Below are 17,306 nucleotides of genomic sequence, written 5' to 3'. Positions count from 1 at the left end.
AACGTCTATATTAGTTCTAGTAATTGCTTAATGACATTTTGTTTAAATAAACTGAAAAATGTAACTCTATGTAACTGTAACAAACTTTTTTTAATTCATTGTTTGTAAATTTATATTCTTTTATTTATATTAAATATAAAGAGTACAGTATATCAAATTGAGTAAAGAAATTGTTTATGTTTAGTAACTGCATCAAAACTTGTCTTTTGTTATAGATTACTGCAGAGTGCAAACAATATAATTGATTTTGAATGGTGATAATTTTGTAAATAAATTGTACTTTGTTTAACATTTAATTGCAGACGTGCCAACTCTCCCGAGTCTCCCGAATTTTGAGTTATTCTCCCGCCCTCCGGAATTGATTTGAAAAACTCCCGAATTTTACTGCGATCGACGGCCAAACTCAAAATTACCTAATTTTTCCGCGAGTGCGAAAGTAAGTTTTTCTTTCAGCTTGAATTCCATCCCCTCTTATCAAACTACCATCTGCCTGAATTATTTCCCCCCCCTCTTCAACGTTACCTCTTAACACTCCTATTTCAGGTTATATTCCCCCAGTGTAAGGGGGCGGGTGAAATCTTCCTCTTCTTTCCTGTGGAGTTGAATGCAATGACGTCACATGTCGTTATCGCGTGACGTCCGTTCAGCAGTGGGGAAACTCATACTCTCGATAGTTGGAATTGATATTGTATCTTGCTGTTTTTATAGTTTTTAATGCGTATTTTTCCACGGTTGGCAACAAGCTCGTAAACTAGCAACGTGATATCAATTATTCGTTTAGTCTTCGTATATTTAAAAAAAAAAAAAACAATTTTCAAGGATGTCTTAAGTCGAAACGGAAGTATGGATCAATTTCAACAAATCATGTACCAATGACTTTAGCAAGACTTAATTGCGGAGAGCTAAGTCTGCAACTCTTTTTTTCATGCATACAGTAGAGAGCCATTTATCTGGTATCCAGATAATCCGGAAAAAAAATTTGCTCGGTTCTCCCGCCATTTTGAACTAAAACGATATGAAAAAAAAAGCGGAAACTGGACTAATCCTTGAAGTTGAGTAGAGGAAAATGTGAGGAAGGGAAGAAATTTTTTCCCCGTTTACCCAGAGAAACGTCATTTCTTTCGCGACCTTGAAGATTTTAGATCTTTATTCTCTCTTAGGTCGTTAAACTCAAAGGAGTGACATGATGATTTCGTTTGCTGTTTGATTTACGAGGGGGTGGGGAAAATGCATTGCACATGCATATCAGTGAACAGAAGATGAAAGAGAAAAATATATTTATCTATTTGACATCGATTAATAAAAATAAAATGTTTTTCTTTTGAATAAAATCTGATTCTTTGGAAGTGCGGCATCATTCGCAAGTTTTTCTTGATGTGGAATCATACGACCTGCTTTAATTAAAAATCGCGTTTTATAAAAAAAAAAAAAAAAAAAAAAGGAGAATTGTTTATTAATTTAAGCATACAATTATTTTAAGAAGCAGATTGCAGTTTCGTTTTTCTGATTGCACTACGTTTTTATTTTTTTTTTCATGATAAATTTTGCACTCAATAAAATTATTTGTATTACCAAATTTTTTCATTCGTTTTTTTTTTTTTTTTTTACTTTTAAAGTCCGTTGATCTTGCCTTGTTCTAGGTTTTAATATTTATGCTAGTGCCGTTTTTTAACTATCGTTTCGGTTCGATAATTTTCAAGTGTTGTTTTTATTTAGATTAATAGGTTTTCCTTTTATTTTCGCCCCCCCCCCATGAAATATATTGCGTTATTTAATCATTGGTTTTGTTTATTAGTTGATTTAGGAATCGTAATTATTTTTTAAACTTGTTTTTCTTGTCTAAACTTGCAAATTTTTTTATTCTTTTAAATTTTATTTTTCTACAATTTTTTTCCTTTTTAGATTTAGGAGTGCTTTTCTTTTTTCTCTTACTTTAAAATGTGTTTACATTTTTTCCTTGTAATTTGGGTTTGATAACACATCAATTAACGACACTTTTTTGTCGATCCAGGAAACCGGGAAATTAAGACATCCGGGATAGCGATGGTCCCGAGCATCCCGGATAATTGGTTCTTTATTGTACAGACATTAGTATTTTTATACATTAGTATTGAATTGGTTTTATAAAATAAAATAGTTATTCAATTTGTTTATTTTTTAAAAGTTTTTGTGCATTTTTATTACAGTGTCAAGGGTTTTTGAATAATGTTTTATTAAGGAAATGGTATTTATTTAAAGAGTATCTACCTAATATAGTTTTGTGTTGCTAAATCTGTGTTTAATTATTTTATTTCCATTTAATATTTTTAAACAATTATTGCTCTATTAGTGTGTAAAATTTCTTGCATTCTTATATTTAATAAATTTTTTACTTAAAATTCCTTAGAAGTGCCAAATGTTGCATACCATGCACCTTTTTTTACCCCTCCTGAAATCTCCTGAATTCTTGTTAGGGAAACTCCTGAATGTTAATTTTGCTAGGTTGGCACGTCTGTAATTGTTTTTTTTTTCTATGAATTATTCATTGTACTGTCAATATCAGTACTTACTTTTATGCATTTTCTGAATTTCTGCCACAAATGTGGCAGAAAAGGGTTTCTGGCATGCCAGTTTTAACCACCTCGGCAGAAACTTGCCAACCTTGGATGTGGCCTAGACGAATAGCAAGATTCTTCATGATGCTGTCGATGACCTCCTGAATGGCAGATTTTATCTCACCAATAGTTTGGGGGTATACATTGTCTTTAAAATAGTCCCTTAAAAATGAGTCACATGGTTCAGATCTGGATAATATCCCGACCAAGCGAGTCCCTTTCTAGTGGCCTCTGGATACCCCAGAGCCAGAATGCTGTCCCAAAATTGCTCCTCTAGGCCAGTGTTTCCCAAACTTATGACTTTTGTGTACCCCTTCTAAATTTTTCGTAACGCTGTGTACCACTAATAAAAAAATGAATGGATTTTTTACTACAAAAAAATTGCACAAAAATTAAAAAGCACACAACTTACTGTTGACACCACTAATTATTAACTGTTAATTCTGCTAAAAATATCCAATAGAAAATACGTAATCGTAAATTTTCATGGTTAACTTTGTTTTTAAATAAAATTTTTGAAAATTTCGTTTGTTGCAAGATATTTCGCATAAGAACGCGTACCACCTCTAAAATGTTCCCGTACCCCTGGGGGTATGCGTACCACACTTTGGGAAACACTGCTCTAGGCCATCAAACACTCTCTTGGTTAAATAAGGTTGAGCTCCATTTTGCATGAATTATATCTTGTTGAAATCAGGGGCACTTTGTAGATGATGGGGATGAATCATTTTCCAAAACCTTTACGTATCATTGATTCTCATCTGTTGTGCAGTTCGTCTGATCAATTTCCTTGGACTGGTTTGAAACATAGCTTCTCTATCTTTTCAGGTGTTTTCATACTTGTTTGTCGACTGCCAACACTGTCATCACAAACACTACCAGTTCTCTCAGACTTGTGAATCAAATTGTTGATTGTTAAGCACTCTTGTCTTCAGCTTGTACTGGGTCATAAACCTACTTTGAGCTGGAATCGAGGTTGTCATGGCTTGCATAGTAGGCCTTTAAAAGCAATATACGCTCAGGCATTATACTTTGTACTGTCACGTTGTCAAACTTAATTACGAAGCAGTAAAATTGGCACATTTGATTGTCTATACATGGAACCTTACAAAACATCCATAGTTTGCTTTGGAAGTAAGAATATGGAAGGGTTGTTTTTTTTTTGGATCAGTAATTGCAATCCACAAAGTTGATTGACTTGAAAAATGATTTTTCCTACCATATGAATATCTAATCAATCAAATATAAAATATGTATTAGAAAAAAAATATTGCTGAAAATTTAGAAATATTAGAAAAAAAATTATTGCTTAAAGTATAGAAAACGGAAAGAAATTGACAGATATGAAAATAATAATCCGCCATTTTTAACTAGAATGATTCAAGCAAGAAAGGGAAATTCCCGTCATACATTAAGGTGGGTAGGTGGAGGAGAAAAATTCATTTCCTCCTTATTTGTAAAAGAATATAAGTGTAAAGAGTAGATCATTCAAGTTGAGGGCGGGGAAGTGACAAATTATTGTTTTCTCTCCAATCATTGGCTATCAATCAAGCATAAAGGCGGGGTACGCTTATGGGGTTCTCTTTATTTTTTCTTGTATGACTGAAAGAATCTGCTAAAGAGAGAATGTTACCCCCTTTTTTTCCCCTGCCTCCTAAATATTACATGGTCTGGGTAAGAACTAGTTTCTCAAGGACGTGCATCCTTTTAGACCTATTAAAATTTTCCATTTTGACTCCCCCTCCACGTTAACGCTTGCCGCGTTTACCCTTTTCTTGGTTCCAGGAAGTGCCTCTTTCACTAGCCAGCTGCATAGGAAAGGAGGAGGGAGGGGATTCTGGTGCGGTCTTTTGAAAACAAATCTCCCTCTTTCCCTGCATTCCAAAGTAGGAGCGTCACTAACGGTCACTTAATGGTCTTGGTAGATCTTCTCTTCCCCTTTGTGATTTATAGGTTCAGTGCATAAATTAGGGGTTCAGTGCAAGCTAGAAGAGAAAACGTGTCAAAAGACTTTTTTTTTTTTTTTCTTTCTTTTTTTTTAAGAAAGGGGAAGATGAAGAGATGTTTGTTTATTTTGATTGTTAAAAAATGTGTCCGGGAAATCGATCCTTCCGGATATGGGACATTGCACTGTATTTCACAATAAAACACTTTAAAAAACTGAACATTTTTATTGTGAAAAAGTTATATACTCTTATGAAATTATGACTAATTCTTATGAAGACATGGCATCTACTGATTGGCTAAGATCTTATTTAAAAATACTCCAGTTACACCTTTCGAGTGACAATATAGTGCTTCAGGATAGAGAATTAAAGAAAAAAAAATGCTGTTAGTTTTTTTTAATGTAATAAAGACAAATCAATTGATAGAGATGGATACGCTTTTAGTAAAAGTGAGAATGACAAATAATATGATAGTAATAGGTTCAATATTGTATATCAAAAGTTACTTTTTTGTCCATTTACTAAGGAGTAAGTTTTTTTTAAATATTTTTAACCCATAACCAATGAACCTATGTTTTTCATGTCCCAAGCATCTATTTTGCAATGGTATTGTTTACTAAACATTAATTTACATTTCTATCCAAGAACTTATCTAATCTAAGCATCAGACTATCAAATGACTGTTCTTATTAGGCAATAACGTATGACATGATTCTCAACAAGTAAGGAAGGTTCAGCTATCTCCAACTGTTACGTAAAATTAATATAAGATTTTTCTTTTGACTTTGATAATGTAAACAATTTTATTAAACAGTTTTTAAAATACCTTTATATTTTGTATTCAATTTTTATATTCCTGCTTTCTCTTCAAACATCTGGTTGTGTGTAATCAGTGTATTGTTTTTTGCAGATAAACCACCAGTGCAGTATTCCTTTGTAGATATTGTACAGAGGAGTTTGTCTGCAAAACATCACATAACTGCCTGGTGTGACAATTGCAGTCGTTTCACTAGCATGGTACTCCCATATATTTATATCTTCTACTAACAATGATTGGATTAGAATTTAGGTACTTTATTGGTGTGTTCACAGTTCTTTGTGTGTGTGTATATATATACATATACAGTCGAAAGTCGCGTATCCGGAATTGGTGGGACTTCAGGAAAATAGATTTTTCCGTATAATAGACCCCCAAGGTAAACAAAGCTTAAAACGATCTGAATCTAAGAAGCAAAAAATAAATAAAAATTATTTTTCGGGCAATAATGTTTTAGTATTAGAATGATATCTAATCAATCAAAAACAAAATATTAGAAAAAATAATTATTTGCTTAAAATATAGAAACTCAAACTCAGTGGCCCGACAGCCCATAGAGGGCCAAGGCCTACTGTGCCCATCTCAGTTTTCTTGACCTTGGGCTCTGGGGTGCAGAAGCAGATGTTTTGGTTAGGTGGTCAGCCGAACGCGGAACTCCCAGTGTTTAGTTCCCAAGCATGCTTGGTACTCATTTATCGACCCACTGAAGGGATGAAAGGCTGAGTCAACCATGCCCGGCCTCATGACATGGTTGACTCAGGGACCTGTGGATCAAACCAGGGACCTGTGCCACGACAGCGTGAAGCGCTACCGCTCAGCCACCGGGCGTCTAAAATATAGAAAACGAAAAAGAAAATTGACAGTTATTAAAATATTAATTGCTCTCTCCGCCATTTTGAACTAGAACGATTCAAGCAAGAAGCGAACTCCCGTCATTTTTTATGGTGGGTTGGTGGAAGAGAAAAATTCCTTTCCTCCTTATTTGTGTAGAGAAAATATGCGTAAAGAGGAGATTGTTCAAGTTGAGGGCGGGGGAGTGACAGATTCTTATTTTCTCTCCGATCATTGACTATCAATCAAGCGAAAAGGTACGGCATGCTGATTGGGTTCTCTTTATTTTTTCTTGTGTGAATGAAAGAATCTGGTTAGTGCTTGTTAAAACAATGTTAAGGAGGGGTATATTAATTTAGCCTGGTTTACGAGGGGGAGGATTGTTATCGCTTGCATGTCTAGAAACAAGTTGAAAGGAAATTTTTGAAAAAATACACAGCTATACTTTACGAAATGAAATGAATAAAATAATTGCATTGGAATTCTAAAACAGCTGAAATATGTCTGTATTTTATTAATTAATAATGTAGAAATATTGCTATGCTTAATTAATGGTTTAAAAAATATGGCAATATTGCACCTCGAGACATAATTGACCACACTACCTTGAAAAAAGAAATTAAAAAAACCATGGTACATACTTGTTGACTTCCACGGCGACCGTGATGAAAACGACGAACGACGCCAAGATTATCGCCACGCTAAACTGTTTGCTTAATTCAGTGGTTAATCGCTCAGTTAAAGGTGTTTTTTTTAATTATTTTTTTAAACATAATTTGGCAATTTTCGCGGTTCGCAATGAAAATCAACAAGCCATTAGCATTACAAAAAATTTATTATTTACCAAAATTACACCAAATACGCAGTGATAAAATGCATTATGGAAGAAAGAATTGCTGACTCAACCATCTAAAGAAAAAAACTTCTAATTTTTAAAATAAGCATAGTATAAGTCCATAACACATCAAGTAAATAAATCGCAACTAATCATTTAAAAAGCATTGAAATGACAAAAAAAACTTTAAAATTAATGTAACAATAATCCATATAAACCAGAAAAAAACTTGCTTTTTTTCAACGATCTAAATTGAACAAAATTTAAAAAAATAATACGTAAAATAAAGATCAATTATTTACTGTACATAGATATCAAAAACTCCTAAAAAAAATACATAGGCAGAATAAACATTTAATTTTTTAAACATATCTTTTAAAGGAAGCTGTTTCATTATTGGCTTCTTATTTCACAACTTTTCTTTAATCCTATAAAGAGACATGATTTCTTGATCGGTAATAAAGTCTCTTTGTTCTAGTCTTTTAATGGCATTTTAACTAGATTGTCAGTAGAAATCCGTTCTGCTGGTTCTTACTCGCTGTCTACGCTCTCTGTATTACTGCCCTGTTTGTTCAAAGCTATATTTTTGATTTCCTCATCTGTTAATTGCGACACAGTTAGGGCGCATCATCGTCGCAGTTTAATGTTTCTACAACATCATCTTCATCCAATTTTTCACTCTCACAGTGACTTGATGTATTGTAATAATTCTTTCACACTATCTTTCTCTTTGTTTGGACGAAATCCTTCAAAGACGGGCTCATCCTCATCATTACGAAAAAAAATAGTTGATGACCAAATGTTATTCCAAGCATTCCTAAGGGTTTCTTGTCGACTTCCTCCCAAGCTTTTGCTATGTTCAGGGATGCTACGCCTGCGTCATTTGCGACAAACTGAGACAAAACGGCATAACTGCGCCATTTTGCGACATTCAGCTCAGTTTTTGCCAAAGCTGCGCCATTCTGAGACAAAACGTCCAAAATTTGACAAACCTGAATTCAGTTTCAAATATTAATCCGCATCGCCGTGAGTCATTGGAGAGCATTTTGCCGTTCACGCCTCCTAAATACGTCATTTAAATGTCAGAAATTCCGTTTGGCAAATCAGCTATTGGAATGCATATAGAATATGCGTTTCGTGTCTACAATTGGATTATGTACAGCAGTGAGTAGCAATCAGTATCGCATGCCCGTGATCTTGTAAGAAAGGAGGGTATTCTTCCCTTATACTATTGGTTATTATCTTGCTTTTTTTCTTAGGAAACTGTACAGTGCACATAATTATTCAGGGATGAAAGACTTCCGCGAAAAAGCGGAAATCCGCTTTTTTCTCCCAATTTCTAAAATTTCCGACCATGTTCCAGAAACTAAAATTTTCTAGGGAGTCCAATTAGAGAAACCCAAGCCGCCGGAACGATAGTCGGATTACCGCGACTTCCGCTGTAGAGTGGAAAGGAGTCTAAGCGTTTCGTTTCGACCGCCGATATTTGATTTTTTTTTGTTTGGCTGATTTTCGGAATTTTAAATATTAGGAACTGCGCTGGAATATGCTAAAATCGCAATTTTTAATCAGACAATTTGAATATCAATCATCGATTTTCGTATTTAACTGATTAAAAACTTACGTGTTGCGATTTTTTTACGCTATTTAAAAATCGTACTAGCAATTCCTATTCACTCAATTTAAAAATTCAATATCGCAATCTGTATTCTCGCGAGTTTAAAATCCAGCGTCACGATTCGTATTCACGCATTTTTAAATCCAATATTGCGATTCGTTATCACACAGTCGTAATATCAGATCTCGTTTTTCGTATTTGTACGCTATTTAAAAATTACTCATTGTGATTCGTATTCACGTGATCTAAAAATTATGCATCATGATTCTTATTTGCGCGATTTAAAAATTCAATATCGCTATTTTTATTTTCGCGTTTTTAAAATCCAACAGCGCGATTCTTATTCACGTGATTTTAAAATTCAAAATCGTGATTCATATTCACTCGATTTTAAAATCCAACCGCACGATTCATATTCACGCGATTTTAAAATCCAAAATAGTGATTCATATTCACGCGATTTTAAAATCCAATATTGTGATTTGTGTTTTTAAAATCCAGCAGCGCGATTCATATTCACGTGATTTTATAATCCAAAATCGCGATTCACATTCACGCGATTTTAAAACCCAATATCGCAATTCATATTTACGTGATTTTAAAATCCGATATTGTGACTCATATTCACTTGATTTTAAAATCAAAAATCGCGATTCATATTCACGCGATTTTAAAATCCAATATCGTGATTCATATTCACGCGATTTTGAAATCCAATATCGCGATTCATATTCACGCGATTTTAAATCCAAAATCGCGATTCACATTCCCGCGATTTTGAAATCCAATATCGCGATTCATATTCACACGATTTTAAAACCCAATATCGCAATTCATATTCACGCTATTTTAAAATCCAGTATCACGATTCTAGAGAGAAGTAGAATTATGTTTTTTCTTGAATTAGTTACTGTAAAGATGTGATATAATTTTCTGCAGTTGTTGCATTTAAACAATTACTAAGTGCATTCATAATTACATTTTATGATTGTATATTTAGCTATATAAACTAAAAGAACACAGTCAACTAACTGATCTTGTGAATGCAAGAAAGTACAATCTACTAGTCAATGCCAATTAACTAAAAGGTTTACTTTTATACTTAATAAAGGATGCAAGTCATTTTAGAAAGAAAAGTATATTTATATGTGTCTTTTTAAATTGTTTTAAATTGTTTATAATAGTTTTTATATATTTCTGTTTTGATATAAAAATGTATATATGCTAATTTTTGGCTAATAAGTGCTCCTTAAAATTTTCTTGAAAAATTCCTACCTAAAATATTTCAAAATTTCACTGCACCTCCTGAATTCTGTCAAAGAGTGGGGTTTTTTTGTGTTATTTAAATTTTTTTTTAACTCTCATTATTTAATTACTGAATTTCTCTTTTAATTATTGAAATCTGTAGACCTTCCATTGTGACTGAATAGTTATATATTTTGAGATGAAATTTGAGCTCAAAATAAAATGGGTATTTTCCCTTTTGAATTACCAAAAAACTAAATAGATATTTCTTTTTAGAAAGGTTACACCATTATACAGTAGAGAACCAATTATCCGGGACGCTCGGGACCATCGCTATCCCGGATATCTGAATTTCCCGGTTTTCTGGATCGACCAAAAAGTGTCGTTAATCGATGTTTTATCGAACCCGAAGTACAAGGAAAAAGTGTAATGCATAAAGTAAGAGAAAAAAGAAAGGTACTCCTAACTTTAAAAAGAAAAAAAAATGGTAGAAATATAACATTTAAAAGAACAAAAAAATTTGCGAGTTTAGACAAGAAAATCAAGTTTAAAAAATACAAAATTCTCATATTTATTTTTTAAAAATAATTACAATTCCTAAATTAAATAATATAAACAAAACCAATGATTAAATAACGCAATATATTTCATACCTAATTATACGGGGGAAACGATAAAATAAAAGGAAAACTTATTAATCTAAATAAAAACACTTGAAAATTATCGAACCGAAACGATAATTAAAAAAGGCACTAGCATAAATATTAAAACCCGAAACTAGGCAAGATCAACGGAATTCAAAAAAAAAAAAACCTAATGATAAAATTTATGAATAAAAAGAATTAATTTATTGAGTGCGAAATTTATCGCGAAAAGAAAAAAAATCAAATGTAGTGGAATCAGAAAAACAAAACTGCAATCTGCTTCATAAAATAATCATATGTTTAAAATAATAAACAATTCTCCATTTATTTTATTTTTTTGTTGATAAAAACAAGATTTTTAATTACAGCAGATGTGATTCCACACCAAGAAAAACTTGTAATTGATACCGCACTTCCAAAGAATAAGAATTTATTCAAAAGAAAAAGATTTTATTTTTATTAGTCGATGTCAAATAAATATATTTTTCTCTTTTCTTTTTCTGTTCACTGATATGCATGCAATGCATTTTCCCCACCCCCCTCGTAAATCAAGCAGAAAACGAAATCAGCATGCCACACCCTTGAGTTTGATTGACGGCCTAAAGGAAAAAATAAAACATTCCTCCCTTGCCTGCCTTCAAGGAAATGACGTTTCTCTGGGTAAACGGGGAAAAAAATCTTCCCCTTCCTTACATTTTCCTCTACTCAACTTCAAGGATGAGTCCAATTTCCGCTTTTTTCGTTCTAGTTTAAAATCGTTCTAGTTTAAAATGGCGGGAAATTCGAGCAAAATTTTTCCCGGTTTTCTGGTTTCCCGGTTATCTGGATACCGGATAAATGGTTCTCTACTGTATTTTAAAAAATAAGAAAGTTAAAATTTACTTTGTAAAATTCTGGAACAGATACTATTCATTGGCATAAATGATAAATGCAATATATATGAAAACAACAGAGTCCACAAAACAATTTTGTGGACTCTTATGATCAATCATATGCAGGTTTTTTAAAATCCTAGCAATAGTGAATGTATGTATAATTGTTGTACGCCTAGTATGCTATTAATGGTTTTATGGATCCTGAAAATTATCTTTATATTGTTATCAAATTGATTAATAGTCATTTTAGCTGAGATAAACTGAGTCAAAAAATAATTTTAGCTGAGACAAACTGAGCCAAAAAGAGATTTTAACTGAGACGAAATGCAATTTCTGGTGAGACAATTTGATATTTTGCGAGTAGCACCCCTGTATGTTCCGTATTGCAGTCTTTATGGAATAAAACTTTACAAAGTCTTGTAAGATTTGGCCACCATTTAAAGAGGTCAGTATCGACCTTAGGAATTGAGTTTTGTATTTGAACTTGACAGGGCCGGCCCCAGGGTATGGCGATCCGGAGCACAATGATCTTGGGGCGCCAAAATGATAGTTGACTAGATTGAGAGGTGGCAGGCAGAATTTATCATTTTTATTTCTAAGCGCATAATTCAAATAATATAATATATTTAAACATTAAGGCAAAATCTAGTTGAATTCAATTCAACATGACAAAACCACTCAACCACCGCCTTTCAAGAATTGACAAGTTTTTCGGCCCGTGACAACACGACTGTACAGGAACAAAAATTAAGGTTTTGCCCAGAGCGCCAAAATGTCTAGAGCCGGCCCTGCACTTGAGCCTCAAGATAACATTATCCATAGGCTGCAAAATTGAAGTGTGCTGGCAGAGTTCAGTGCGTTGTGGAAAATGCTTAGCAAGCATAATGAAAAAGTCATCTTTTAACTAATCAGAAATTTTATTAAGCAAGAAAAATCATAACTTAACTTAAACATCATAAAAGAGAAACAATCCTCTCCATAACATGAGGTAACGAATTCAATACATACAGTCATGAAAATCAAAAGAAACAAAACTCCAAATCCAATCTTGATTTGTTATATATATAAAAAATAACAGTTGCATAATGAGGGTACTTACACTTTCAAAATTAATACTATGCAAATTCTGTCTTTAAACTATTTTTAAATGTTCGAACTTCCTCCTTCAGAGGTTTTTCGAACTCGGGATCTCTGACTCTTACTCGAACCTTGTTCATTGAAATTCATAGTCTAACAAAGTGCAGTTAGTCCGTAAAAATGCAACGGAAGCATTTGTCCTTTCCATTAATAATGATATTTTGTGGACAGAGCAATTGTCCAGTATTAGTAGTAGCTTTTTCTCTTCCAAGCCAATCGATAGGAAAAATTTTCTAACTTGCGGCGCAAAATCGTTATCCAGCCATTCTTCTATGAGTTGCTGTGTCGTCCATGCTTTTCGTTTGGACACAGTAGACTTTCCAATTTTATATTCCTTGCACAACTGAGATACTAAAGTGCCTATGTCTAATTTTCTCAGTAATTCCACTTTTTCTTTAATTGATAAAGAAACATTCCTTCTTTTTTTCGATAGACGTGAAGATATAAGTAAAATAAAAGGTAATAAGCAAAAATAACACGAGTAACAGTAACTCAATTAAAACTTATTAAAAATTACGTAGTTAAAAACTTGAAAAACAGTAACTTGTCAAAAAACTTAATAAAAATAATTTTAAAAAATCAAGCCTTCGAAAATCACAATTTCTCAACTCGCAAAAGCTAGATCAGTTAAAACGAATAAATGTGATGTTGTTACACATCCCCCTAGAGAAGGAAAGCCTGGACCAGGTCCAGAGGGCCCTGTTGCGTCAGTTCCCCATATATCTGCTGAAAGTCCCGATCAACCAGCAGCTGCTTAAATGAAACGCCAAGGCAAAGAAGAAGGTAATCAGGACTAGCAGGTTGTGAACAGGAACAAGGTTGGAAAGCCGCACTGGAAGCAAACAATGTTTTCCCAGGGAGTGGATCTCAGTGGGAGTAAGACGGGAAGTAAATGTGATGCTGGATATAAGTGGTATCTCAGTATTTGGCGCGAAGCGCCACAAACTGATTCATCGATTCTGGTGAGTCATATGTACCTGAAAAGAAATAAAATAATCCAATGTGACGCATTGGATTGCTTTAAATACAAGATATTTGGTGAGGGAAATTAGTTTTGGAGTATTTTGCAAGACTTATTTCACCAAGGTATTCGCCTGTTCCTATAATGTATTTGCAGGTGCACTGCATGAAAAAAAGGAATACATTTCAGAGAAATCTAATTTACTTTTTGGTTTGGACTTTAGTTAGTTGAATTCATATTTCAGTAGAAGGGAGTCTTGGAATATTTTTCATGTCAATGCTAAACAGCGAATTTTACCCCCCCTTTCCCCACCTCCTAAATATTACATGGTCCGGGGAAGAAGGAATGTTTCTCAAGAATGTGTATCCTTTTAGACATATTCAAATTTTTCATTTTGACTCTCCCTCCATGATAATGTTTGCTGCGTTTACCCTTTTCCACAGTATTTCTTCTTTCCCTAACACTCTAATAAAAAAGTTCCAGGAAATGCCTCTTTTACTAGCCAGCTACATAGGAAAGAAGGGGAGGAGGGTAACTAGCAGTCATTCGACAGTCTTGGTATCTTCTCTTCCCCTTTCTGGTGATTTATGGGTTCAATGCATAAATCACTAGAAGCTAGAAAAGGAGAAAGCATGTCGAAAGACCTCCTTTTTTTTTCTTTAAGAGAGGGAAAGATGATGAGATGTTTGTTTATTTTGATTGTTAAAACGTGTCCAGGAAATCGACCCTTCCATAAAAGGGACGTCTGGATATGGGACGTTACACCTTATATATATAATATTCTTTGGTTAACCAGAAGAAATTTATTTCACTCCAAATGGAATGCAGGAGGGAGTAAAATGTAATATGAGAGACTGTGCTCTAAGTTCATAGAAAAAAAAATTTCTAAATTCCGTAAATTCATTAAAAAGTAATTTTTTTCTTATTTCGCTGGTATTACCTTTTTCAATTTTGATTACATCATTGCATGTGTGTGGTCATTCAAACTGCCATATTTGATCGCTGCAAGTACTTTAACTTCCTAAGGGAAGGAAGTGTACTTATCCCTTTAAGGAATCTGTAAAAACTTATTAACACAGTTACTGCAGTAGTAAATAGGGTACCTTATAAGTGTATAAATAGTACCATAATTAAATAAGCAATAATGACATTAATAATAGTTTGATATTTTATGGCCCTATGATATGAATAATTAACAATAACAGCATTGCACGTGTGCACTTCTTTTGTTGTTCTCTCTTTAACATTATTGTAATTGCAATATTGTTGCCAACTTTTTGTAAATGTAGGCATAGATGCTTTGTGTGTATTCATTAATAGTATACTTTTGTAAATGAGTGAAAATTTGTGTTCAATTATTATTTTTAATTCTTATTGGCAATACTGTTCCCATCTAACTTGAAAATATCTTCTTTTATTTAGATACAAACTAAACTTCTAAAGTCATTACCAGATATTCTTGTTTTTAATTGTGGTGAGAATAAGCAAGAAATGGAGTTTTGGAGAACTCAATTGGAAGTAAGATTTGCTATATTTAATTGCTTTTGAATGCTTATGTTCGCTTGTTCGTGACATTCACAATATTTTTTACATTGAATAGATTCAACAATATTATTCAAAGACAGACAGTTCTATGTCTATAATCAATTAAGTTTTTTCTATATATTTTTGTAGGGCAAGCTGAATGGCTTAAATTATTTTTTTTATTTGCTGTTTTTTCTTATTTATTTATTTATTAGAAGCATCTAAATTTCCTTTGTAAAAAAATTTAGTTGCCTACAACTGATTTATTGATAATTCTTTCAAAGCATGTAAAATTGTTGATAAAATGTATGCTTTATGAATACTTTGAGCTTTATTCTTCTAAAAGTTTAATGATAATTTAATAATTGTCCAACTTCAAAAAGTAGCTTAATTATATTATATTTATGCCTAACTTTTAAATGCCAATAATTTAAGTTTGAAATTAGCTATTAAATCCCACATTTTTTTTGAAGCTACTAATCAAAATTCAGCTCATACAGCATTTATGTAGCTCATACAACAGCTCATACACCATGGAAATTGTACTTACTTAAATCATAGCTATCATACTATGATTGTGTACTGATTTAATGATAAGCATTGCATTTATTATTGAAAATATTATTCTTGCTTTTACTTTCAACATTAAATTTGTTTTTATTTTTTCGGTGATGTGCACTGAGGAAGACATACCTGTTCTTACTACGGGGTAAATGTTTAATAAATCTGTCAGAACTTTTAAGAATAAAATCTAGCGAAGCTGACAAGAGCAAGGAAAACAATGAAAATGGAATAGCATGCAAATAAAATAAAAAGCTGTGTGTGAGAATTTAATTTAATTTTTTTAAAACACAACGATACTGGTGTTTGTTTTGGAAGAGATTAAAAAAAATGTTTTTGGATGTACTCAATTGGGATTTAATAAATGAAAATATTGGAAGAGATTAAAAAAAATGTTTTTGGATGTACTCAATTGGGATTTAATAAACGAAAACATCTCTTTTAATTTTCTCTCTATTTCCGATTGCACCAAATCAAATATTTACTTGAATTAGTGGTGACTCTGCTAGTCTAGACACAGGCTGTGCAGCTTATTCCCCTGACAATATCATTATTTATCAGCTCTGCAAAATCATGTATAAAACTGAAAGACATATGCCCACATGATTACTAAAGCTAAAGTTATTATACTTTTTTAAGTAAATTATTATTTGTTGCCTTTTCCAAACTTGTCACTGACACATTTGAAATTTTGAAGATAGTACTGCTAACTAGTAGATAAATTCTGAGACTGGGGCTGATGTATGAAAAATATAACATGCTATAAGTGCTAAACTTAATTACTCTTTTCAAGAAAGAAAGAGCCCTAACCTTCCTTTCTCCGTTTGTGTCAAACACCAATAAAGCCGTCTGTCATATAAAAAATGGTTTGATAATAATATTCGCAAAAAAGATATTTACTAGATGCTAGAATCATTCAGTAATTTAAAAATTGTACTAGTTGATATTTTAGCCTTTATTGGGATTCAAGGCTTGGGAAATGTGGAGTTTACTAGCTAAGTTAGTTTAAAAGTAGCTTTTAAGAAATTAGATTTAAAAAAATGAACTTTCTGTGTTGTTTATTCAGCTATTGTCTCAGTCGGAGGATGGGGGTCTGATCATGAAATCACTTCCGGATGTTCCTGTCTCTTCGAGAAAGAAGCACTGCCGTTATGGATCTTTGTGCAAGAGATCAGACTGCAGATACTATCACGCCATCAAAAAGTAGGTTCTGTTATTTAAGAAAATTTCACACATTATACCTATTGAATTCAATTAGATAATGCCTACCATTTCTATAATAATGAATATATTGATAATATTTTAATAAATACTCAGTTATTGTGAATCTAATTAAAAATTCAACTGGAAACTACTTATGAAAACATAAAAACTTTTCAGCAAAATTCACTAAAAAGCTTGTGAGAAATTAAAAAAAATAATAAATAAAAATTCATGGAAAGGACTTCTTAGTATTTTGTATATTAGAAACAAATTTACCAATCTAGCTCAAAGTTTTTATACCTTACACTTTAACAAATTTTAAATGTATAAAATTACCAAATAAAAAATAAAATAGTAATGAATTTTTTTTTTGAATTAAATTATTTTTATGTAAAAGAAAGTTTTTGTAAGATGTTTGCTATTTTTTTTCCTTTATTCATTCTCTTTCTGCTCTTGTAACTTTCTCCTTATTGTCAAAGTTTAAGTTTCTGAAATAATTTTTTTAAAGTTTTTCT

At 32.4% G+C, this 17,306-nt stretch overlaps 1 protein-coding gene across 8 annotated transcripts in view; it reads left to right on the top strand.

Annotated features, from left to right (window-relative positions):
- Positions 1-17,306, top strand: part of PAN2 (PAN2-PAN3 deadenylation complex catalytic subunit PAN2) — a 122,339-nt gene that overhangs the window by 69,634 nt on the left and 35,399 nt on the right. For all 8 annotated transcript variants that reach the window (XR_011636882.2, XM_043042777.3, XM_043042772.3 and 5 more), the window contains 3 exons: positions 5,451-5,557; positions 14,926-15,021; positions 16,655-16,791. Coding sequence is in view for 7 of the 8 variants with exons in the window: in XM_043042777.3 (XP_042898711.1) it covers positions 5,451-5,557; positions 14,926-15,021; positions 16,655-16,791 (340 nt within the window). In the remaining variant the exon portion in view is untranslated. The remainder of the gene's footprint in view (positions 1-5,450; positions 5,558-14,925; positions 15,022-16,654; positions 16,792-17,306) is intronic.

This window comes from Parasteatoda tepidariorum, chromosome 4 (genome assembly GCF_982258835.1).
Source record: "Parasteatoda tepidariorum strain Cologne lab strain chromosome 4, Ptep-v5.0, whole genome shotgun sequence".
Classification (NCBI taxonomy): Eukaryota; Metazoa; Arthropoda; class Arachnida; order Araneae; family Theridiidae; genus Parasteatoda; species Parasteatoda tepidariorum.
Note: the sequence above shows the minus strand (reverse complement) of the source record. Positions and strands in the feature narration are given on the sequence as shown.